At 42.8% G+C, this 25,984-nt stretch overlaps 1 protein-coding gene across 1 annotated transcript in view; it reads right to left on the reverse strand.

The window, feature by feature from the left end:
* The window catches only part of Man2a1 (mannosidase alpha class 2A member 1), a 168,055-nt gene that overhangs the window by 21,395 nt on the left and 120,676 nt on the right, over positions 1-25,984 (reverse strand). Inside the window, exons 14-17 of the mRNA XM_075951125.1 lie at positions 23,824-24,042; positions 22,656-22,778; positions 19,699-19,813; positions 2,839-2,972 (exon numbers count right to left, since the gene is read on the reverse strand). Coding sequence (XP_075807240.1) covers positions 2,839-2,972; positions 19,699-19,813; positions 22,656-22,778; positions 23,824-24,042 — 591 coding nt within the window. The remainder of the gene's footprint in view (positions 1-2,838; positions 2,973-19,698; positions 19,814-22,655; positions 22,779-23,823; positions 24,043-25,984) is intronic.

Consider the following 25,984-nt stretch of genomic DNA (forward strand, 5'->3'; position numbering starts at 1 on the left):
CGTGTCTGAATGCAGGAAATAGAATTTTACCTTCTGAGGGGCTGCCAGTACCTGAAAGCATCTGATATCCTCAGGACCCTGTTATCACTGGATTTTACTCATACCACTTAAAAAATGCCATTTCCTTGTTTAAAATTGTGAAAGTTTAAAATGAAACTCAAAAATAATAAAGGCAGAATGTTAATACAGTGGTTCACACGAGCTGAGTACCCAGCAATGGAAGGGCGGTCTTGACTAAAAATGTCCCAGATTTGACCCTCAGTATCCCCCAACAAGTCCCCATCACCTACTGGTTATGCCGAGTCTCTTCAAATTCATATTTAACTATCATTTGTGAAACTGATCTTACTTGGAGATGAGTGTCTTTTCAAAAATCAATATGGCCAACACATGGCATCATGGCATCCTTATAATAAAGAAATGTGGACACAGAAAGGCACACACACACACACACACAGCGACAATGTTAGAAGAACATGTGACAGCAGAAGAGGAGGCTCGGGTCGCACTTCCACAGAGCCAACAGTGCCAGGCATCACCTATATGTAAACGAGAAGCTAGGAAGCAGCAAGGGAGGGTGTTTCCCTTGAGTCTTTGCACACAGTCTGACTTCAGATATTTGGTTTCCAAACGATAGAATGAAGCTCTGATCTTTTAAGATGTCCAGTTTGTGGTAAGACAAATGCGTGGCAACCGTAGGGAGGAAATACAGCAATTAAGACAGGACAGAGATAGAGGGGAGGAGAGAGGCGGACAGCAAGAGAGGGACAGAGGGGCAAGAGGGGCAGCAGGTGGGGCAGGAGGGGCAAGAGGGGCAGCAGGTGGGGCAGGAGGGGCAAGAGGGGCAGCAGGTGGGGCAGGAGGGGCAGCAGGTGGGGCAGGAGGGGCAAGAGGGGCAGCAGGTGGGGCAGGAGGGGCAGCAGGTGGGGCAGCAGGTGGGGCAGGAGGGGCAGCAGGTGGGGCAGGAGGGGCAGCAGGTGGGGCAGGAGGGGCAGCAGGTGGGGCAGGAGGGGCAGCAGGTGGGGCAGGAGGGGCAGCAGGTGGGGCAGGAGGGGCAGCAGGTGGGGCAGGAGGGGCAGCAGGTGGGGCAGGAGGGGCAAGAGGGGCAGCAGGTGGGGCAGGAGGGGCAGCAGGTGGGGCAGGAGGGGCAGCAGGTGGGGCAGGAGGGGCAGCAGGTGGGGCAGCAGGGGCAGCAGGTGGGGCAGCAGGGGCAGCAGGTGGGGCAGCAGGGGCAGCAAGAGAGGAAGTTGGGGAAGGAAGATGGCTACTGTCAAAGACTTCTCTATTTCTCTTAAGACCACTCTCTGCACACTGCCAGGACTGTCAAGACGCCTCGGGAGTGTTCTTGTTTCCTCACCCACTGCCCAGGGTCTCTCTGGTCCTGCCCAAGAACTTCCCATGGGTCATCTGACAAGATATTTACGCTGTGGACTTGAAATAATATCTTGCTTGATCATTGGAAAGAAAGTGCACATTTTTAGCCATCTATCTTTATTAGGGTTTCTTGCGCATGTGTACACCAGTACACATAAACACTTATTTCTGTGGGATCTTAGGAAAATACTTTCTTTTGTACATAAGAAAAATAAATCACCAAAAAGTTAGCGTTTCCTTTGAAAACCTAAGGCTGGGGAGAATTAGCATGCTAATCAGAATGCACGCTGCAATTTCTGTTCTCTGGAGGTTTAAATTTAACATTTTTTTTTTGCAGGAAATCATAGAAGAGGAAATTTATCCAGCCCTTTCCACTTATAGCCAGTTGAAAATCAGACCAAGTAAAAAACATATGCTGTGAAATTATTTCTATTCATAGCCAGGAATTTTTGAAATGCTAATGTTTAAAAAATATGGTCCTGTTTTTAGTGGTATTATTCAAAGACACACTGTCACACATTCAAAATAATAAAAATTAAAGTAACAATCCAAAGAGCTCTCTCAAGTACTTTTAAAAGAATCAACAAAATACAAATGAAATGCAAGGATTAATTTTCTTACTGTATTTATAGTTGCTGAATGATGGTTTTGATTAAATATATAGCAGCCCACATTTCTAAAGTGGCATATACTTCTCTATATACCTGCATGCATAAATGTGCATTCCCGCTAAATATTACAAGATGTCATCTTATATCACGGGGAATAAATGACATATTTATATAGGTCTTTATGGAAAAAAAGGATATCTTTCAAACACTAATTATGTTTCCTTTCCAATAGATTCATATATATATATATATATATATATATATATATATATATATATAGTCTTAGCAAAGTGTTTATAGTCATCAAATACCCATTTTTAAAGATTTAGTTTTTAAAAAGTATGTGTAGGTGTGAGAGAGAGAAAGAGATGGTGTGTGCGTGTGTGTGTGTGTGTGTCATGTACAGATGTACAGGCAGGCCAAATCCTCTGAGACTGGAATTACAAGTGGTTGTGAGTACCTGACATGGGTGCTGGGAACTGAACCAGGTTTTCTTCTAGTAAGCTCTCTCTCTCACCCTTAGCTTTCAATTTGAAAACAAACAAACAAACAAACTCACAAAAAAAAACTTTTTACAAATAGATACTCTAAAACCATGATATCTCTCAAAGATTTGTTCTAACTTTGGAAATCTGACTGTAGAATCTAAAAACGTCTGTTAAAATTTGGTTTAATTTAGAAATAGTTTTCTACTTTAAGAATATTTTTCAAATGATTCAAAATTAATCAACTGGACACTTATCTTCTATAAAATTATACACATGAACATATACATCCCTGTATATACCACATAAATACATGAACAAAAATTGCACACAAATACAACCATCACAGTGATTTTAGAGAGAATTACCTGGTATCCATTCAGGTCGGTAAAAAATCTATTTTGGCTGTTTATTTTTGATGAAATTCTCATTACAATCTCACGGTTATGCACAGTTCGAATGTCCACAATATTTGAAACTTCCACCGACTGCCTTTCTATTCCTAAATTTAAAAGAATGCATACATTAACGAAAACAATTTCTGTCTCCACATTTACTAAATAAAATATAGAGAGCTTTTCTCAAACATACATGTATTTCCTTATTTTTCTGATTCCTAACCATTTCTTGTATAGGAAACAGTGTTAAAAATTTAATATTTTTTCTTTCTTGATACCAGACTGTAAACAACATTTAAGAGTCTATACAAGTCCATAACAGGATGAGATATAACATACCACATACTTCTCAATGAGCTCTGAGGGGAAGGAAGACATGAAGTGAGAGAGACTGGTTCTCTGCAGGCTAGCCCTCTCACACCTGTACCTCTCTCTCCAATGATGACATCATGACCTTACCCTTATAAGGAACCACGGAGTTTATACTGGATTGACAGAGTATTACTGCCCTGTCGCTATCTCGCTGGGAAACAGGAGATCCCATGAGATAATTTATGGCTGGAACCTCTATTAACATAGTAATATTTATGGATTATAATTTGAAGAGAACCTTAGAAATTAAGTCAATTTTAACTGAGCTTCCTTGTCCCTTAGGGTTCCTTGCTATGGCATGATCCATTCTGCCCTGTACCACATAATACAAAAGACAGATGTGTCGAACTCTGGCTTTTCTAATTCTTCTGGGGAAACCTGAAGTAATTATTAGCATCTATCTGTTGTCCCTCTGCCTTAACTGCATTGTTAGATCCTCAGGAAAGCCTTGGGTCAGTTTCACAGATGAAAAGAGGGGTTGTGAACACATTTAGCAGAGATGGGGATACGGACAAGTGCTAGCACAGCGTCTTCTAGAAAACAGCAAGGAGAGAAGGCAGAGGGGGAGACCCCGTCCTAGTCTTTTTCCACAGCTGACGCCTGTGGGGCTCTGATTACCCTGGACACACACACACTCACATACACGTGCATGTGCACACACATCTATATGCACATACAGATACACAGCGCCCCCTCTGTGCTGACTGCTAGCAAACCCTTCAACATCACCTTCCACAGTGACAAAAAATTAAGTATAGAAGGTTCTCCCCCATTTTCCCACAGGAGTCAAAAAGGACCCATTGCTTACAAGAAGTGACCACAAGTCACAGGACGGAGTCTGGGGTGTGTGGTGTTTGTGGAAAATGATATGATGAAGCTAGCTCAGGCACTATAGGTGTCTGTAAATACACTGGAAGTTACGAGCCATGTTTCAGTTGGGGTTCCAATTGCTGTGCTGAGGCACTATGACCAGAAGCAAGTAGGGAAAGACAGGGTTTATGTCAGCTGGCATGTCCCTATCACAGAATATCACGAAGAGAAGAACAAGGATTTGAAGCAAGAACCTGGAGGGAGAAGCTGAAGAGCTGAAGCAGGCATCATGGAGGAGAGCTCCTTCCTGGCTCACTCCTCATGGCTTGCTCAGCCTGCTGTCTTCTAGAACCCAGGGCCACAGCAGAGGAGCAGCAATGTCCGCAGTGATCCTGGTCCTCCTACATCAACCATCAATCAAGGAAATGCACCCTAAGCTTACCCACAGGCCAATCTGGTGGGGGGGCATTTCCTCAGTTGAGGTCCCCTCTTCCCTAGTGACCCCAATGTGTGTGATCTGACGTGAAACTAGCCAGCACAGACTGTAAGTAACAGTATGGTGCTGAGGATGCGGGATAGGCTGGAGTCTCCACCACAGACACTGAAGGAACTCACAGAGCTTCTTCCTGACACACGTGGTTCGTCTCCTCAGTCTCTCCTGTTTTCAGCTCACAGAACACAAAAAATGTCAGGAATTTGGGGGAAAGGTCACCTTTTTTCCAATGGCCATAATCAGAACTATGGAAGAGACAGTTTGAGAGAAAGAATGCCTCCACCACCACTGGCACGTTAAATTAATGTGTACGTCTGGGTGTGTGCTCTTGCGGGCACCTGTGCACATGCATGTGTGTGTTACAGAGTACAGTAGAATCTTCTCTGAGCTAGGCTATGCATCACTACAGGTGCAAACATTACATTTATTGTATTTACAGAAACCAGAATATTTTAAAACTAAAATGAAACGCATGCGGACTTCTAATAAGCCTAAGACGCCCAAATAAGCACCATCGGGCTTGGGATGTAGCTCAGTGGTAGAGCATGTGCTTAGCATAGGTGTGACCTTGAGTTCAATTCGCAGCACCCCAAACCCTCGTTAGATGGCAACAAGAATGTAAGCGCTCCTGCAGCTTGAAGGCGCACAGGCAGTGACCGGAAGTAAGCTCCCGTCACTGCGAGTGCCTGCGGGATTTTCAGTTGTGTTTTATCTATGCTTCTCTAGAACAGATAGTCTCTCAGGGGTCAACAGAATACATGAAATAAAGTCTTAACACGAGAGAATATCATTAATTTCAATTCATGTCTCTGCAGAAAACATTTACAAAGAACATGCTTTAAGGGAAAAATTAATAATTTCAGGTTACCTGTGGCAATGATAAATTATTCCATGGAGAAAGCCATCTTTCCCAAGCCCAGTACTATGTTCAGATCCTGCTGTGGTAACACATACTTTAAGCCCCTTAAAAGGAGCCCTATATTCATTCACAAATCAGCACGGTGTTAAATTCTGAACCAGGATGGTGCTCTAAAATAAAATCAAACTTAAAATATCCATAAATGAAACCTGTAATTGTAATAAAAGCATTTGAGTACACCTGAGTCCTCAAAGAGTAAGTGTGAGTAGATGGAAGACACCCAGTCTTCCATTTCCTGTGTCAAGAGTTCCCTGAGCTTCTCCAGAGAAGCTTGTGGGTCTGAGTTCTAGACACAAGGGGCGTGAGATAGTTGATTTTACCAAAGTGGTTCTCTCTGTCTTGGGCAGCCAGAGCTTGCTAGGCTCTCATAGGTTTTCTGTAATCTTGGGAAAGAAAAATGGTTCCAAAGGTTTAAGGTCCCTGTAAAGAGGGGACAGGCAAAGACACAATTGAGATACAGCAACAAAATAAATGCTAAGACCTTCCCTCTGCGGCAAACGGAATGGAGGATGTTCGCCGTGATCAACGCAAAGCAAGACCAGAGACGGTAAAAGTGGAGCTGCTGTCCAGATGAGACAGAGTCCAGCCTCAGGGGTGTGTCTTCCCCCCAAGTCCATTAGCTTTTTTTCATAGACACCCTATTTCACACACCATCCTTACATTCCAGTTCTAACCTCTGGGCACAGCAGAAGTAGTCAAGAAAGAGAAATTCATCCCTCATCAAGTAGAAATGACCAGACAGGGGAGGAAATACAACTGGACTGAGGTGAAGTGAAAGTATCTGGGGAAATAGAGCAACAGTGGCTCGCAGCACAGGCAATGCGGGAATGCGGGTCCCTCACTGCGTACAGGCATGCTCATGTCTGCTCACTGAAGGCAGAAGCGAAGAGCCTGAGGACAGCCAGCAGGCACTCACACTCTGTTAACACAGTCTCACTGTGTGCTTCACAGGCTCTAGCACGATTAATAAAAAAACCAGAGACAGACACTGAGATGCAACCTGAAGGTCAGAAAAGCAAAACAGCCAGCCACTGGCTCTTACCTCTACCTCTGTCCAAAATGGCCATCCTGCCTCCAGGAATCTCAGAACGAGACTGTATGTAAGAGCTGTCTCCTCCCATCTTATATTCCTTTATAGAGCTGGAATTAAAGGTGTGCACCACTACCGCCCAGTTTCTATGGCAAACTAGTGTGGCTACTGGGACTAAAGGTGTGTGTCACCACTGCCTGGTTGTAAGGCTGATCAGTGTGGCTGTTTTATTCTCTGAACTTCAGGCAAGCTTTATTTATTAAAATACAAATAAAATAACACTACAATGGGCCATTTATTTACTCCTGAACCTAAGCTTGGGAGCAAGCCACTTGCTAATGCCAAGGCTAACACCATCAGGGCTAAACCACTATCATCATGCCTCTAGCAGATCAATGACTGGGAAGTTGAAGTTACTTTGGAAGAGAGGTCTGGGAGAGGAGAAGCCATGCCTGTAGCAACTCTGACTAGAAAGATCTTGAGCCACCAGGCGGGGTGAGCAGGAATGGAGTAAAGCAAAGGAGATGGGGGTAAGGAAGAAAAAGCAGGGTGGGAAAGGGAGGTAGATGTTGAGCTGATATACAGCAAGAGGGCAATCTAGTGAAATCCAGTTAAACGACAAAGCTTGCCAGCACCCAAGCCTCTTTACAAAAAAAAATCCCAAGTCCTATTTTTAAAAGGCTACTTTCTTTAGAAGCCAAGAAAATTGGATGTACTTAAAACCTTTGCTATTTCAACTGTGTACAGGTTCGTAGAGAGGTATAGTCTTTGGGTCTGGTTGGTTTTGGTGATTTTCATTTGCAAGCTTTTTGTAATAAAGTTTATTTTTAAATGACGGCAGACACTACAGTTCCTACTGACTGGACTATACTTGATCTTCTCCAGAAGGCCCAGAGTAATTCCCCTCACTTCAGAGGTGAGATGAACGCAGCTGTTAGCACAGGAAGCATACATTTGCATGCTCTCTGCCTACCCCTTCTAAGAGTAGAACACGGGAGAATATTCTACATGTCTGTCCACAAGGAAATGACTAGAAAACTACCGTGCTATGGCAGACAGTGCCCGCTGAGAAAGAGAATGAGGGAGTTGTCTATCCAGGCAGGAAGAACCCTGGAGAGAATGTGTACTTGTATAGCGTCAAAAACCTTAGGCTGAAATTAGACACAAATATAATGCTGTGTATGACTAGAGGCATGGAGGTGTCTATGTGCACATGTGGACACACCTACATTTCTTCTCCTAAGAACACAGAGGGCAGAGATTCCAAAGGGCTTTATGTTACATGTGCAGTGTGTTAAAAAGTGTGGTAAAAGAGTAAGTATTGCTATGTGTATTTACAAAAATACTTTAAAGCTTTAGGTTAGTGACCTACAAAGCACATTCCTTGAGAGAGCAAAGCCAGAGGCCATGCTTACCATGCAGTGGGTCTGAAGGCGAGGAAACATCCAGAGCTGTAAAGACTGTGCATGGCAGGAGGGCCTGAGTTCTGAGCAGCAAAAATGATCATGGCCCATAGTGACACCTCCCCCACCCACATCCTCATTGCCTCTACCTACTGCCTGCTACCTATGCCTCTTGCCACGTCTTTGCCAGACCTACTTGATCAGTGTTGGCCCCCTCCACATCTCCACACCACCTCATTAGCTCTGAAACAGAGCGGATTTATTTCCATGAGACAGGTTCTGCTAAGTCAGAGAGTACGGTGTCATATCCAATCAGATACAGCAATGAGAGGAAAGGACGTAGAAAAAAAGAGCAAGAGAGCCCTGCTCACTTTCCAGCAAGAAGTCAGAATCTTATTAAGAGGCCACCAGTCTGTGATTAGGTCAAGAAAGAATGAGGGCATCTGGCCTGTACCCATCTAGAAAAACATAGTCACATATCCTTTCCTATGGGTCCTAGCTTCAAATCTGTTTTTTGTTTTATTATTCATTCATTCATCTGGGGGAGGGTGTATGTATGTATTTAATCTGGAGTACATGTGGAAGCCAGGAAACTAGAATTGGGGCACTGAGTGATAGTTTATTAACGGAGACATTGCCACTGCTCCTGGTTGCCCCCCACATAAGTGGGAAGATCGTATTGCTGAAGACACTACAGTCTTCCATTATAGGAGAAAGAGAAATCAGTCTTGAACTGACCAGGAAACTCTCCCCGATGCCTAACTTTTATAGTACTGGAGGTGCTGTAAAGGATTCTGGGGGACAAAAGACATCAGTGGTCCTAGCCAGTGCTGACTCCTGAACGTTACGATGCTGACCCCCTGGTGCACTGGTGTCAAGATTGTCTGTGGGGTGTTCCGATTACCTTTCTGCGGCTGTGACGAATCACTCTGAGCAGAAGCAGCTTTAAGGAAAGTGCTTCTCCCATACTATACTTGCAAGTCACGGTCCACCACTGAGGGAAATCAAGGCAGGACCCCAAGGTCAGGACCAGGAGGGAACACCACTGTTGGCTTGCTCTCTCTGCTTTATCCCTGGTTCATGCTTAGCTAGTTGTGTACACACACACACACACACACACACACACACACACACACACACTCACACACACACACACACCTGCCTGAGGAATACTGGCACCCACAGTGGGCTTCTGCTCACTAATTCAGACATGCTGGTAATTCATGTTGGTATGAATTACCATCATGACCTAGGCAACTCCTTAATTGAGGCTCCTCCTTTAAAATAACCTAGGCTGTGCCATGTTAACACTTATGGTAGCCAGAACGCTAACCACTCTCTTGGTTAGATTTGAGATCTGTTCTACAGAAGGATACTCATGCCTAATACTATAAACATAGTCAGAAATCACAGTAAGAGGGTCATATGTTCTACCCCTAGGTTGATTGGTAAACAGTCATGCTAAACTGCCTTCTAAATATTTGTGTTTATATCCCTAGATTTGTGCTGTTCTCAACCTTGATCAGAGCAGATTTTTATTGCAGTGGGTTGTGGTCAATGCATAACCATAACCATTCAAAGTACTAATCATAAGTGACTAGGGGTGTTCATCTATAGATGGGACATCCACATCAACCTGTGCCTCCCTGCACCTCCCCAAAGCTCAGGAATCTTGCGGCATTCTGCTGGAACTGCCTTCATTGCCTTTCGCCCATGTCTGAGCTGACAGGGACTAAGCCATTACTGCACAACAGAGTCAGGGCAACAAGAGCAGATGCCAAAAGTAAGTGCTTTTGACTTCGAATAGTTCCCTCCAAAATCTTCAGAATATTCCTAATTTAAATTATCAAGGCTATAAAAACTACTACGACAGAGATAGACGTACTTCCATATGTATTGTTGCACTAGTCACAATAGCTAGGAAATGGACCTGAAAACTTTCTGCACTCTGATAAGTCTCTCTGCCGATGCAGCAATCCAAATCAGCCCGAATCAAACTGAATTAGAAAAGATTTAAAAAGTTAAATGGATAAAAATGCTTCCAGATGATTTTGCAGCCCCCCAGAGAGGAGCACAATGGTGTTCTGGAAGAGGGGGTGCATGGTGTGGGAGTGGCTTGAGCATCTCTGGGGGAGGGTCATTATTTGGCAGAATTTCTGAGATGTGGCAAGGCTTGGAGAGAGATGGGGACGTGGGTGAAACTTTCACCAGAACATTCCAGATTCTTTGGGTATAGGGATGCCAGGGGCTGGGGAGAAGCTTCCAGCAGAACAGAAACCAGGCTAGATATTCATCAATGGATGAATGAATAAAGAAAATGTGGTACATTCACAGAGTGTAATTTTATTCAGTTATAAAAAAATAAGAGTTTTAAAAAATGAAGCATGACTATTACAGGAAAATCTGTGGATCTGTAAGTCACTGGGTTAAGTAAAATACACCAGAAAGAGAAATCACACATTTTCTCTCTCATGTGGGTACTAGGTGTGAGTGACTGACAGCTCAGAGGTCTAGAAGGGACTATGAAAGGGGAAAAAAGAACTTCAGGGGGAGGAAAACTGGAATGCATGCTCCTGGGGGAACAGAAGGGGCCATCAGGAAGAAGGGGAGGGACCAGCAATGGAGAACAGGAGGAGAGGGGAGAGTGTTCTGGTCCAGATGGTCTGCAGTTCCTTGTCTGGCACAAACCCTGAGCCAGATGTGGCAACTGCAGGCACAAGACACAGCCTAGGAGGAATATCCTCCAGGGCAAAACAAGGCCATGGGGGTGGGTGGAGGGGTGGGGGTGAGGGGAAGCAGAGTGCAGAAGGAAGGGGCTAAAAGATACTGTTTACACAGCGCAGAAGGAAGCCTCAGATGAGAGGGGAAGACTGCTCTGGTTCTGCTGGCAACACTATCTCTACTAGCCAGCTAAGCAATATATAAGCAGAGCGGGATAAACAAAAGATTGTTCATTCTTGAAGTGAGGCCAGAGTCTTGTTCTGTGTCCACCATGCCCTCGTTCCCAGGGCCCCGTGATGCCCACAGCTGCGCTGAGCAGCAGCAGCAGAGGCGTGGGAAGTGGTACCAACAGGAGCAAAGTACTTACGAAAGTGACATAATGAAATCTGTTACTCTGCATGTTAACTTTAAAATAGAGAATCAATAACAATGTTTTTTCCTATTATATATACACATTTGTGACACACATTATTTAATTCAACAGTACACCTAGATGACAGTTCTTACAATGATGAATTAACATGGAAATACTGCTTGCAAAAAGCAAATACTTCTGTGACTATATATTTTTTGAAAACTGGCCTTATATCAGAGGGCAACAGAACCAACCCGGCCAGAGCTGCCAGGTGGGCGATGATTTTCTCCACATTGCCTCTCCTGAGTTATCTAGCCCAGTGTGTAGTTTGTTCTCTGAGGCTCTGCTTACTTCCAGGTCTGGAAATGTTTATACCGATTCCTTCTCTACAAGTAAATATAAATAAATATCACTTGCTTTCATGATATAACTTCTAGGAAATTTCACTCCAGCTCTCAAATCCACAAAAATGAAGATACATCATTTTGTTCTATTGGTAAAATGAGAGATCGATAACTATTATCATGCATTGACTACTTACAAGGATGGTAGTAGTCTCCACAGTTTGTGCCTATCTTTCCATAATCCTTGTAACAACAAGAAACAAATCTAAAACAGGAAAATCAGAGCATTAAAAATTTGTAAGTTTGGTTAAGATGAGATCAATTAGGAATGACTCATCTGAAAAAGGTGTAAAAGATGCCCAGCAAAACCAGAAAAGGCTGCTTTTCAGCAAAGGAAACAATGATTTCGTGAACCATCATGTCTGGGAAGGAACATAACACAGCAAACAGCTCTCATCTTGAAATAAACCAGGACCAGAAGACAATCAACAAGATTCAGCACTGCTAGAAGGGCAGGACAGCAGCTCAAAGACCCAGGCTCCTTGGTGCTTGCCCCAAGCCCCAGACTTGTCCTGGCCAAGGAGAGAAAAGCAGATAACCGAAGCCACCAGGCACTGAAGAAAACCCTCAAGCCACTTCAGCTCTCTGTCATGCTCCTGTCTCAGGTGCCTTTCAAGGAAGGGTGTAGTTCATCAATCACCCTACACTGATCTGTCTGAAACACTCCTGCCTTAGAGGCACATGTCTGTAATCTGCCCTTCCCACCACTTCCACAGTATTTTCCCCATGTTATACGGGAGGAGGGGGGAAGGAAGGGAGGAGAGGAGGAGAGAGGGAGGAGGGGGAGGAGGTAGTGTGGAACAGAAGCATCTCAACCATTCCCACTCATGTGGGTGCTGTGCAAACGTATATTGAAAGAAATATTGGTGCCTGACTGGACTTGGATGATTAACAAATACTTTTGTTGAACACAGCTTCCAATCATTTACCTTTAACAAGATAGAAGGGATAGCCAATCAGACTGACAGGGAGTAGAACATTAAAATAATTAACTACAAATCCTGTTTGACAGACATTCTGCGACTGACAGTGCCTGATCAGAAGGAGTTTAAAGTGTTAATGATATTGCTATAACCCTGTTTCAATTACCAGCTTCTAATTTGTATAAACGACATTCTTCTGTATTTGGCGCTTACAAAACCAAAAGGTACACTTCACTGAAAGAAACATTTCCATTACAATTTATAAATTCTCAAAATAGGAAAGTATTATTTACATCGCTTTGATAACTCAGTCTAGAAAAGCACAACACTTAGAGAGCCTTAGGATGAGCGTTTAAATTTGAAACATAGACACACACACATGTGCTCAACAGATATGATTGCAGTCCCGGGGAAGTCATGAAAAGTTGACCAACAAACAAGACCCTCCACACGAAAATACAATATTATGATATACCTGGTGGGGACTCGGAATGCAAATATGAGGGCAAGGAGAAAATGAAGATGTGTAACTCTGACCGCCAGAGACGGTTAGAACAGCTTTTTAAAAAATGGATGACTGGGCAATGAATATGTTTGCTTTAAATGTCACTGTTTACAATACCAACATAAAGTCCTTTGCGATTACTTAAATGTATTACAAAAAGTATAATGTCAATTAGAAAAAAAATATATAGGGGACACAGAGTCCTTCAAATTCTTATAGGGACCAGAGAGTTTTCTCTAACCAGCCTCCGTTTATGCTCTTCCTTTCTGCCCATTCAAGTTATGTCTTGCCAAGACCTAGCACCTCAAAACTCACCCCCTACACCAAACCTTCCACCTCCCTTAACTCCCATTGATCACTCTTTGTCTCATAAATTGTCTAACTTGCTGGGCCTGCTCTATCACTTAAGGGGATATAACACTTGCCAATTCACCAATTGGCAAGTATTGTGACTTAGTTATTATGTCCCGCAAAGCCCTTATGAGGTGGAATCTGTAACTGTTCCCTTGCAAGGTTCCAGCTAGGATATGTACAGAGTCAAAGAGTTTGGAGGAGTATGCTTCTCTGTGCTTTGCACTCTGGGACCCCGCGTCAACACACACTCGCTAGGGACGTCACTTCCCTGCGAAGGAGCTGTGTGCTTCTGGTGCAGCAGCTGACGTCCAACAGCCCCAAGATACCCCGAAACTGAACTGGTGCAACCAGAATGTACTTATGGGCCCTTAAATAACTTCCCTTGCCTACCTGTAGGGAATAATCAGGTTCCACACACAGTGACTAACTTCAATTTTTTAAAAGTTCCAATTAACAGGGGAAAAAAAAAGTCCTTAGCAGGCAACTGCACGTTATGATATTCCAAAAATGTTTTAATTACCTAGGTTTGCCTAGCTGTAACTTAATGGTTCTCACCCTTATACTAAATATGGAATATAGCTCTGGGGGAAAACAGGAGATTGATTGCAAAGCCATTTTAACATTCTCACAAATCTTTTTATAGAAAGGAAAACAACTCCAGTGAAGCCCTGGGACCTTGGTTCTCAGGGGTGGACACCGAGGCCCCCAGACTCAGGCATCCTTTGCAGATGGCTTTGGAACTAAGCAACCAAGCATAGGGAACTTCATGTGCTTCTGAGGTTTCTGAGGACTCTGATGTTATTGGTAACTGTCCCCATGCTCTTTCTATAGATTAAGAAACAGAGTCCCTAAGAACTTAAAGGACAAATCCAAAAGGTTATGTCGATTTCAGAGGTGACAGGAAGGATTTGCACTGAAGACTGGGGTCCCTCCCTCTCCATGTGAACACCACCCACGTTTAAACAGGTGAAGGTCATCTTGAAGCTCTAAAAGTCAAGCATCGTGTACTAAAGTCACCGAGACTTTATGTAACACATTCAGAATTGCTCCGAGAGAAGCAAGCACTCTGGTTGCTGCCTCTATCAGCCCAGGCTATTGCTCCCTCTCTGAGCCACGCTGGTCTGTCCTCCCGCACTTCTGACAGCAGTTCATTACATTCTGGCCTCCGGCTACTTGCTTCCTTTTAGCAAGATCCATTACACGTATACAGTACTGTTATAATATGTTGGCGAAAACAGGATAAAAATATTGCAGTTCAGATATTGCTCCTAAGGCTGAAACATGGCTCATGCAGACTCATTCACTCATTCACAACCACCTGCCCAGAGAAACACAGCCTTGAGGCAGTGGGGAGGTGGAGCGAAGATAGTTAACAGATTTGGGACCCAAGCCAGTGAATACATACATGACATGCTGGTAACCCATAGCAACCTAATTCTTCCAAGCAGTGCTTGATGTCAGGAAACTGGGGCGCAAAAAAAAGGTCTAATAATTACAAGCGTGAAGTAAAAATGAAGCTTTAGTTGGTCATGCCGCTTCTTATTTGTTATGTTATTCCTTTTGTAAATATTCGATATCAAATATGACATATGCTCATATCATACACACTCCTCTACTACAGGACCACAGGAGGAAGCTTCAAATGTCAACTTAATGAAAAGAAAAATTAATTCCAAACCCCACCAAGTTTTACTGCCAGAAAGATGTCATTTTCCTACAAACTGGATAATCTTTTAGAAGATGCTTCCAAACGGCTCCAAACGGGCATCACACTGAATTATGCGGGCTAAAAAATGGTTTTCCTACTTAATCTGACAAAAAGCAAAGAATTTCCCCAGATATCGCTGCAGTTGCTCTGATCTTGATTTTTTAGATTTTTAGATTTTTTTCAGATCTTAGTTTTAGATTTATTTAGAATATGAGATTGCCTTTGATACTTCCTTCTGGAACCTTTCTGAACGGGACATGAGAGAGATAATAAAAAGACAGACATTCGTTTTTCTTAAAACTTATTCAGTTGTGTATGGTGTGTGTGTGCGTGCGCATGTGTGTGTGTGTGTGTGTGTGTGTGTGTGTACACAACATGCATGCAGTGCCCGAGGATGTGATATCACTGCAACTGGAGTTAAGAATGGTTCCGAGTCACCATGTGGGTGTTGGTTACTGAGCTTGGGTCTTCTGCAAGAACAGCCAGTGTTCTTAATCACTGAGCCACTTCTCCAGCCCTCACACAAGGTCTTTGTGACTAGCTAAGTGATATTAAGAAAGAGAGAGCCTTTCAACTGAACTAATTATTTTCCAGATCTGGGCAGAATGCAAACAGAGAAACCGCAGTCCAGTACCCAAAGCCGTGACTAACTATACGAAGGCCTCTCAACACAGTTGGTTTTACAATCAATAACGACCAACTGGCCTGTGAAATTTGGGAAGTGTTGTTTGATTTATGTTCTTAACAAAAGTTGCTTTAGAGGAAAAAAGAGCAGAAAGCAAGTAGAGCAGACACTGAGGATTGGGAAGATGTGTGTGATCAGGTCCACACATTTCCGAAAGACTATTTCATTAAATTGAAGACTTCACATAGACTATCAATTAGGAGATGAGCTGCAATAGTAACTCACTTTCTATTTATCGATGTTACTAAAAAAAAAAAAAAACAAATAATAATAAAGTGTGTTGTAAAGTTAGCAGGTAACAACCTAATACAATGGAATGTACATGAGCACACAATACTAATAATCTCACTACTTCCTGTCTCACATATTTGTGCTTGTATGAAGATGCCATAAGGAAAATCATGACTTTATATGCTTACTTAGTATCTCAATAAAGGGGCTGGAGAGATGGTTCAGAGGCTAAAAGAATGTTTGGCTCTTGCATAAGACCCAAGTCTGGTTCCCAGCTTGTAACAGCAGGTCCAGGGAATCTGACACCCTCTCTGGCCTCTCAAAGCACCAGCATGCACGTGCATGTGTGTGTGTGCATACACAAGAGTGCACACATACAAAATAAATCTTAAAAATATTCCTAAAAATTAAAATTAAGAAGAAATTTGATAGCAAAACCAAACAGGTTCCATTCATGAATACTCATCCAGCAAACAATGCGCCACTGGGGAGGGCAGAATCGGCATATACATAGAAATAGCTCAGGAACTTAAGTCTGAGGAGGAATATTTTTGTTATTTTAAGAGCTATTAAACTAAGAGTGAATCTACAAAAATGTAGACATTGCCTGTAGGTGTCTTTTTATGTAAGAAACTGACCTTGCGGCTCTGCATTTTGATTAGTCATCTAAAACTGTCTACCCAGGAAGCCAAACTGGGTGATCCCAAACACCTACAACTACTACAGTTTAAACGCCCAATGACCCCCCTTTTCCAGCACAAGCCTTGTGAGGAAGTGACTTCATCACAACCTTCATGGACCAGCACCCAGGGGATGAGGCCTCAGGCAGTGACGGAAGAGGTGTCACACTTGGTTCACTGAAACCAGAAAGAAGAGGGTCGGTCTGAAGTCTCTCCTGGGTGTGGCTCATCTCTTACAGCGGGGAACTTATTGAAAGGAGATCAAATCCAGATGTGAGAGGGAACGCAGTCTGGAGGAAAAGCCTTCAGATGACTCAGGAGTCTCATCTCCTACCCTACTGCTTCCGTGTTAGAATAAATAAGTAGGAACGCTCACGGCTAGAGGGAACACAAGATTTATATGTCACTTCGCGTTTGTAGGCGCTGACTTCAGACTTAATCCAGACAACTAGAATAAAACCCATCCAGAAAAGCACTCTCAGTTAGCTTCACATTGTACTTCCTCGCCGGGCATTTCCGTCACACTTCTGAACCCTTCTGCTTTTAAGCTACAAAAACGCAACACTGGCACAAAACTCCATCAATCTCTGTTTTTTTTCTACCCATTGAGAAATCCAGAGGCAACAGAGAACCTACATTTTTAAAAAACTATGTCAATATTGTTTGTGCCCTATTCCGAGTGCTCTCTGTTTCTTAACTGACTGAAGTACCTCTATTCCCTAGAGGCCAGACTTCTGGAGATTTCAAGAACTGGTAAGAAGGTATACTCCTAGATTTAGAAATATTTATCTAGTAGCTAGAGTGAAGAGATTATGAAAGGGGAGCCTCGGTCAAAACCCAGACTTCAACAGCTGCTGACAAGCAAGGCTGCTCAGCTTGGTGATGAGAGACACCTGCCTATTGGTAGGACCTCTAAATTCTAGGCACCTAAACCAGAGCAACAGCGCGAGGAAGAACAATCCAGGAAGAAAACACTAGAAAGGAAATAAAAGGACAAAATGAAGCAGGGAAGTGAGAGAAGCAAGCCATAAACAGACATGGAGCCCTGGCAGAGAGCCAGCAACTGCCGGTCAAACAGTCAGCAAGAGCTGCCACTCTGGAAGCCAGAAGCCACTGGGACCTCAGGCCCTGGCTTCAGCTGCTGAGCTGCCAGTCAGGCTGGACAGGGTTGTGTCCAGGAGTGGGAAGAGGGGAAAGACAGAGGAAAGATGACAGCCACTTAGTTCTGATGAGCAGGGTTTCTTGGCAGAAGGAAGCAGGCAGGTCAGAGTCGATTAATTTCCAAGTAGGCTGCTCGTCTATGACAGCGGGCGAAGCTGCCGCCACCAGCAGCAGCAGCAGAGAAGGATCTACCTTACACAGGCCATCCTGACACAGGACTTCAGGGGCCCTGGAGAATCCGAGGAACACTCGGGAGATGCGTGACTTAGACGGCAGACTCAATAAAAGCAGAAATAACTAAGGAAATGGATTTGAATGAGGTTAGGATTTCAGAGGCAATGTCTCTGTAATTATTCTGAAACATCTTTTATGGAAGAACAAAGGTAAATCAGACATGGGTCTGGGCCAGGCTGCACCCAGCGGATGTCTTCTGTGGGAAGAAAAGAAGGGACAAAGAGAAACAGAAGGGGTGAATATAACTAAAGTACAGTATATGAAGTACGGAAATGCGATAATGAAACCCTTTACTTTATACGATTAATATATACTAATAAAATAGAAGTCCTTGGAGGAGGCAATGCTGAGGACTGAAGCCAGGATCTTACACACACAGGGAACCTAGGGAATCATTCCACTTCCGGACCACATCCCCAGTCTGCTTTTCTTACTTTCAGACAACGTCTCACAAATTTGCCCAGGCCTCTGTTCAAATTGGCGATCCCTCCACCCACCCGACTCAGTCTCTCAAGTAACTTGGGTTATAGGCCTGCAAGGAAAACTGAAGCCAGATGAGTGTTTATGTGTGTGATGCTATTTTTCTATTTAATATGAAACAGCTGGCAATAGTTGAAACTGTGATGTTAGCGTGTTCAGGGGTGAATTACTAGAAATGGTCAAAGAGAAGGCCCACCTCCACGGTTCTGACTTACTGGAGGTTTTGGGAAACTCGACAGAGGGTTACTCTATAACTGCCGGCTTTCCTGCCAGTAAAGAAGCCACCCTACGCACCACGGAAGCCGCACTTAGGCACAATGTCTACTGTTAGCTTTCACAGCGCTAGAGGATGTCCTGGTTCAACCCAGGTACCATGGGCTAGTTAGAAAATACACTGTGTTAGTCCCAAAGGTCCTAGGAGAAGAAAAGGCAAAAGTAGTGAAATATGAAGTTACAAAATTAAATAAAAGCAAAACTGAGTTTAGATTATGAAATCAAGAAATTGAGCAAGGGCCTCATAGAAATTCTGTGACTCTGACGTCCCTTCCCTTTAAGCGAAAATAATCCACGCTTGTCAGCAGTTCACGGCTAGCGGGTGGCGCTCCTTATTTTCTATCTGTATGCACAGTCAAGGGAAAAATATTTCCCCTTCCCTAACTCCTTCCAGCTTAGGCAAGTCTTCAAGTGTCACATCTCTAAAGACCTTTTCTAAGAGAGCTGTTGATCTGGTAAGTAACCTGGAAAGAGGAATTAAATTTGAGATTGGAAAAGCACTCTGTCCTAAAAGCTCTGAGTTTCCAAAATAAGTCGCCAAGGTTAGGGCTCTGGGAGACTAAAACAAGCCATATTCCAAGAAAGGACGAGTCAGTGGCCTAGGACTGGAGCTGAGTAGCTCCTACAAATGATTAAATAAAAGGATGAAAGCTTGTTCCTCATCACTTTCATTAGCAAAGATGCTGCATGAAATTAGCTAAAGAAATGTACCAGAGAGAAACATGAACCAAAAGCACTAACTGCCTTCTACATTAAAGAGGCAGTTGTGCAGTGTGTGCGTGTGCGCACGCGCATGAGAATATCATAGTCAGTGGTCTAGCCAGTGATTATGCTACTGTTCTAGATTATAAAACCATGCCTAACTACCGAATTGCTCATGAGGAAGAGGTTGATACAGAAGGATGAATGCTTCATCATTCCCATCATCTGGAGGTAAACATTACATTGGAAGTCAGAGTGCAGACACAAAGGCAGTTTAAAAAAGAATTAAATTGCCTCTAAAACAACTTCTAACCCTGTGACAAGATGGAAGGAAAGTAAGTTTCCACCACCATGTCTACGTGATTAACCACAGCGCTGTTTCCTTACCCTGTACGTTGTACAATCGGACTGTGTGAGTCACGTGTTCAAAGAAGGAGGTCACTTCCGAATAGATCCTTCCGTGTGTCACTCTGACAAGGGGTGGCCGTAGGGAAACATATGGCTGAAGAGGAAAGGACATCTTTAGCAAAAGCACTCGGTTTCTAAACTTTCCCCAAGTGTTTAGAATAGCTTGTGAAATGACAAATCCATATCGTTCAATATTCATAACTTGATTGAAAATCTTATAACTTATCAGAATGCAGATGATATAAGCAATGGATATAAGGTAAGATTTTTTTCTTAAAAACATTATAAAGTCAGGATTTGCAAATGCTTACAATTTGATTGGGCTTAGAAAATCTATACACATTCTCCTCGTCTAAAAAACTAATTAACATTCTTCTATCATCCATACAGTTGTTTATTGGAAAGGAAATCATCCTAAGTAGTAACATTTCTCAAGCCGGCATTTATGACCAGGTCCACTTGCAGGCAATAAGATGGGTGGGTGGTGGGGTAAGCAAACAGGACACAAAATTCACAGGCAGTTTAATCACTGTGAGGCTTACTGAGCTAGGAAACACTCTGCCCTCTGGCAGGAGAGAGCTGGCTCAATAGAAAGCATGTGAAAGTCCCTGGTTTAGTTTTCATTATTTAGAATCAAGAAGATTAGGGAATAAAGTACAGAATTTATGTGACTTGAGAATAAATTTAAAGCATCTAGTTAAGTATTATTTTCCTTGGCTCAATGGGAGCATGAAACGAGGCTTTTGATGGAGCGCTCTTGAGCGGCAAGAGACTCTCAGAACTGTGTGACTTTATTGCAAGCCTACCTTTTTGTCCACAGGACAACACACTAACGCCAATAAAATAGGTACCATCTGCAATAATTTTACCTAATTACCAAATAACTAGGAAATGGGTGGAGGGATGGGAACTGGAGTGGAGTCTGGGCATCTCCTTTCTTCTGAGGTAGTCAGCTACCTCCTTCCCTACTATTCTATCTAACATTTGTACATTGTCCTTTATAATATTTTCTTCACCTTTTCATCTAATATCACAGCCTATTTTAGGATAAAATAAGTTAATTACTTTATCCACACATCATTTTCCATAATCATGATGAGAGGCTGAGGCAGGTTGGACATGAGTTTGAGGCCAGCCTAGGTTACGTACATATTAAGACCCATTCTTAATCTAAGTAATAATAATAATGAAGAAACTAAATCAAATCAAACAAACAAAGACTCTGAATCAATAACTATCCAATGAAAAAGCCACAAAGTGAGACACATTCCAATAGCTCAGAAGTAAGATTCTCTGCTTCCTCTGGAATAGGTCCTAGAAGCTGTAACTTACCTACACTTTTCACGGGCTTGAACCTAAACAAACAAACCACCTTGGGGTGGCCTATATAATCCCTAAAAATCTAAACATTTTAGTGGGCAGCTTCTCTAAACTGTAGAAGAAAGAAATAACTTTCTCAGAAGATTAGTCATGGGGCAACAAATCGTTGAGAAGAGTCACTCATCTTGAGGTAGGGGAAACATGAAGGGGTGGAGGCAATTGTTACTGGCATTGTTACTGCCAACATTTTTGATAGAGATAATTCTCAGAACTTAGAAAAGAGACAAAAAACCATGTGTGGAAATGAACTCTTGTACAGTATTTCCAGAGGCAAGACAATCAATATGATTTTTAAAAAAATTCTAAGAGCCTTGCTTCAGACACTGACCCAAAATGTCTCTGCTCAGCTTCTCAGGGAATAATCAGAACTGCATGCATAGAAGCTACAAAGAGAGCTATAAGGTCACTCTCATGAGGAAGTGGGAAAACGTGAATAAGCGACATTAGGAGAATCTGAAACACAAGTGCCAGTGTCAGAATTAGGCTTCCAACAAGCATGCCATTCGATTGAGTTAGGAATGAAAACCCAAGTATGTAAAGGCAGTAAGACAATGCTGGAAAGGGGATGTGTGAATATGCTCAAAATAAAAGGTCAAAAACATGCCTGCATGCTGGCAGGGATCTTCATGCTGCAGATTACCATAAACTTTATTGTCTTCCTCACGTTAGTTACATTTTCAAAATGTGCCAGACTCTTGACGTATTGCTTTTGTTGCCAAGAGTAGGAAAAAAATCTGTTTATTAAATCCCAAAAGGACAGAGAGAAGTGATCCAGTGAACGAGAATGTCCCCACAGGACCAGGCACTTACTGAATGCCTCTACATGCACAGTATAGCCATGCTGTGCAGAACTTCACATCACCTCCCTACGATCCAGGCCTAGGTTAGCTTCCTTCATGGAGAGTGGGAGCCAGGAGCCAGGCCTAGGTTAGCTTCCTTCATGGAGAGTGGGAGCCAGGTCTAGGTTAGCTTCCTTCATGGAGAGTGGGAGCCAGGCCTAGGTTAGCTTCCTTCATGGAGAGTGCGAGCCAGGAGCCAGGCCTAGGTTAGCTTCCTTCATGGAGAGTGGGAGCCAGGCCTAGGTTAGCTTCCTTCATGGAGAGTGGGAGCCAGGCCTAGGTTAGCTTCCTTCATGGAGAGTGGGAGCCAGGCCTAGGTTAGCTTCCTTCATGGAGAGCACTCATTCTTGTGTCTTCCTAACTGAATTGCAGCTCAGACACATCTAATGTTCCAGTACAAACTGCCAACCTTTAATAAGAATAAATATAATTCTACAGCCCAGAGTTGATCAATCCCAATGTTAACTAGTGAGACATGTTGATCTTTGCCCTTGGCACTCTCCTGCCTTCTTTTTTGAGTCAGGGTTTCTTGGTGTAAACCTGGCTGTCCTGTAACTCGCTCTGTAGATCAGGTAGACCACCAGGCTGGTCTTGAGTTCATAGAAATCTGCCTACCTCTGCATCCTGAGTACTGGGATTAGAGGTGGGTGCCACCGTCCAGCAGTAAGCATTGTTCCAATAAGCATGCATGCCAACCAATTCTATAGCAACACTCACCTGGCCCTGCCCATCAGGCAAGAAGAGATAGGCACCACTTTTGTCTCTTCTACTTGTGGTTCCATACCAGAGAAACTGCACCTTCATTTCATGGTGTTTGCCATCTTCTTTCATTCTCACTTTCTAGGGATTATAAAACAAAACAAAACCACCAGAAACAACAATTCATTACCAAAATGTCATCAGACTGAACTAAGAATGAAAACCAAAATACATAAAGGCAGTAAGACAAAACTGAAAATGGGGACTGTGAATATGCTCAAAATAAAAGACAAAATCAACCGAGACAGTTAAAATGCTCAAGAAGGGCTAGAGAGATGGTTCAGTGGTTAAGAGCACTTGCAGAGGACCTAGGTTCGATTCCCAGCACCCATATGGCAGCTCACTACCATCAGTTATTGACCATCTCAGGCACCAGGCATCCAGGCACCCGAGTACACACAAGCATGAAAGGAAAACACAAATACACATAAAATGTTTAAATGCTCATGCATTTATAAGACTAAAGCAGAAGGATTATATAAGCTTAAGGTTAGCCTGGGCTTGATAATGAGTTCTAGGCAACTCTGGGCTACAAAGTCTCCCCTGTCTCAGAAAAGAAAAAGAGAAAGTGTGGTTGGACTAAAAGTTGCTAAGGTAAGCCTCGAACATTAAAAACACTTGGTTGAGCATCAAAATTTTATAGGTAGCTTCAGATTTTAAACCCTTCAAATAGGAACAAAAAGTTGCAATATATTTTAGCAAGGAACAAGCAGCTTAGACTTAACACTTAGCAAACTTTCTATAGAAGAAGACCTGTTCAATTGTCAATATGCATGAGCCTGGTTTTTTTTATTATTAAAAGCAAACCAAAAATAAGAAAATAACTATTTTATTCAATAGATATTGTATTCTATTAAACCGCTTTCCAAAGTTTAGATAAACACTTTAAACTACTATACTTACCTAATGAATGAGCAACACCACTGCACACACACTGTAAGCAACACCATTGCACACACACCGTGAGCAGCATGCCCACAGAAGGTAGGCAGCAGCTAAACAATCCCATCTCCCAGCGTGCCTGCCACAGACCTGGGTCGAGAGGACTTGGCCATCCGCATAGTCATGGACACAAACAGTAAATACAAGAAGATCTCTATGGTTACCACAACTATTGAGAACATACCTCCATAAGCCCAGATCGGTCAAACCAGAGCGCAAGGAAGGAGTTCTCTATAGTTATAGCATCCCCCGCACCTATCATGTTCTTCACGAGGAATCTTCCATTTTCTGCTACGCCACCATTATACAGGAAATAGTCAGCCATGTGTGAACTCGAACTCTGTGATTCTACGATCTTGTACACTTTCATTCCCAGAGGTGGTATATGAGCTAGAAAAGACACCTTTAAAGACAGGAGAGAGGTTACTACAGAGAAAAGTTATACATACAAACATTTATATTTGTAGTAAAAACATGACATATCATTATTGTATAAATGCTTTAGTAGGTAGGTCAGATTGCCCATACCTCAGTTCATCCAGAAAACTAATCAGCTCAGATTGGAAGGCTTACTGAAGGCATTAACGTTTTCATCCCTCTAAGAAATTATATGACCATCCTTCCAACGTTCCACAGTGTTCTCAACAGACTCCCAGAGGCAGACACTCTCCAGAAAGGTGAGGACTTAATGTAAACAATGCTTTCTTCTTAATTATCACAACACCTTTTATAATGTTATATTCAGTGTGTTAAGAAGGTAGGTATAGTTATACAAATATGGTATAATCAGTTCAGCTAGCAGTAGCCATCGCAAGCTGTCCTGGAGCTAGTGAACACTGAGCAAGGCCTGGAGGAGGCACCCTATGAGCTGGGCCCCTGCCTTTGGAGAGCTGTTTCACTTTCGAGGTAGGCTGTCTGATCTTGCCTGAGCATGGACTCTACTTCCCATTTAATTTGCAGGACAATGATTTGATGGAGGAAGGTCATTGGTTAAGTAATAAAGAAACTGCTTGGCCTCATAGGTTAAAACATAGGTGGGAGGAGTAAACAGAACAGAATGCTGGGAGGAAGAAAAAGTGAGCTCAAGGCCATGCTCCCCTCTCCCGGGCAGACGCGATGAAGTTCCGACCCAGGATGGACATAGGCTAGAATCTTCCCGGTAAGCACACCTCGGTGCTACACACATTAATAGAAATGGGCCAGGCAGTGTTTAAATGAATACAGTTTGTGTGTTATTCTTTTGGGCATAAGCTAGCCAGATGGCCAGGAGCTGGGTGGCAGGAATGCATCCCGCAGCTCCTTCAACAATGATTATCTGAGTTATACCAGCAATAGTGTTTGAAAAGCAGAAGTAACTCCCTCTTCAGTTGCTAGTTTATCATCATATCTCTATAAGGCTTTAGATCACCTCCAGACACCAAATACTAAATGTTTCTAGTGATATGGGATTCATTTAAAAACTGCTTATCTAAGACACAAACACACACACACACACAGAGACACCACATACAGACATACATACATATACACACGCAGACAACACAGATACCCACATACACACACAGACAATACAGAGACACCATATACACACAGACAACACACAGAAACACACACCACACACATATACACAGTGTCTATTGGTTGAATTCCATAATTAAATCTCAAAAATATATTTTATAATCTTAGTTAAAAATCTTCTCTCCAGGCAATATTAAGTCACCATTACTATGAAAAATGGCAACTAACCAACATTACTACTAAAATATGATATCATTTACCTCAGTTCTATGTGTATTGAGTTACATACAAAAGTTCCAAAATTTATTAGTTTATTGTTTTGTAATCCAGTTAAAGTATTAATACTTAGAAAGATATACACACCCCACTGTAAAATGGTACCTGCTAAAAAACACTAATATTTTTCCTTTAGTACCATTTAACCACCCAATCCTCTGGATTTAGACTTTCACTCCCACACAACGGCTCGATGGGTATGCGTGGGTCATTATGCAGGTACAAGCTATGGACTACATTATGCAGGTACAAGCTATGGACCCCATTATGCAGGTATAAGCTATGGACCCCATTATACAAGTACAAGCTATGGACCCCATTATGCAGGTATAAGCTATGGACCCCATTATGCAGGTACAAGCTATGGACTCCATTATGCAGGTACAAGCTATGGACCCTATTATGCAGGTACAAGCTATGGACCCCATTATACAAGTATAAGCTATGGACCCCATTATGCAGGTACAAGCTATGGACCCCATTATGCAGGTATAAGCTAAGGACCCCATTATACTAGTATAAGCTATGGACCTTATTATGCAGGTACAAGC

This window comes from Microtus pennsylvanicus, chromosome 17, assembly GCF_037038515.1.
Source record: "Microtus pennsylvanicus isolate mMicPen1 chromosome 17, mMicPen1.hap1, whole genome shotgun sequence".
Lineage (NCBI taxonomy): Eukaryota > Metazoa > Chordata > Mammalia > Rodentia > Cricetidae > Microtus > Microtus pennsylvanicus.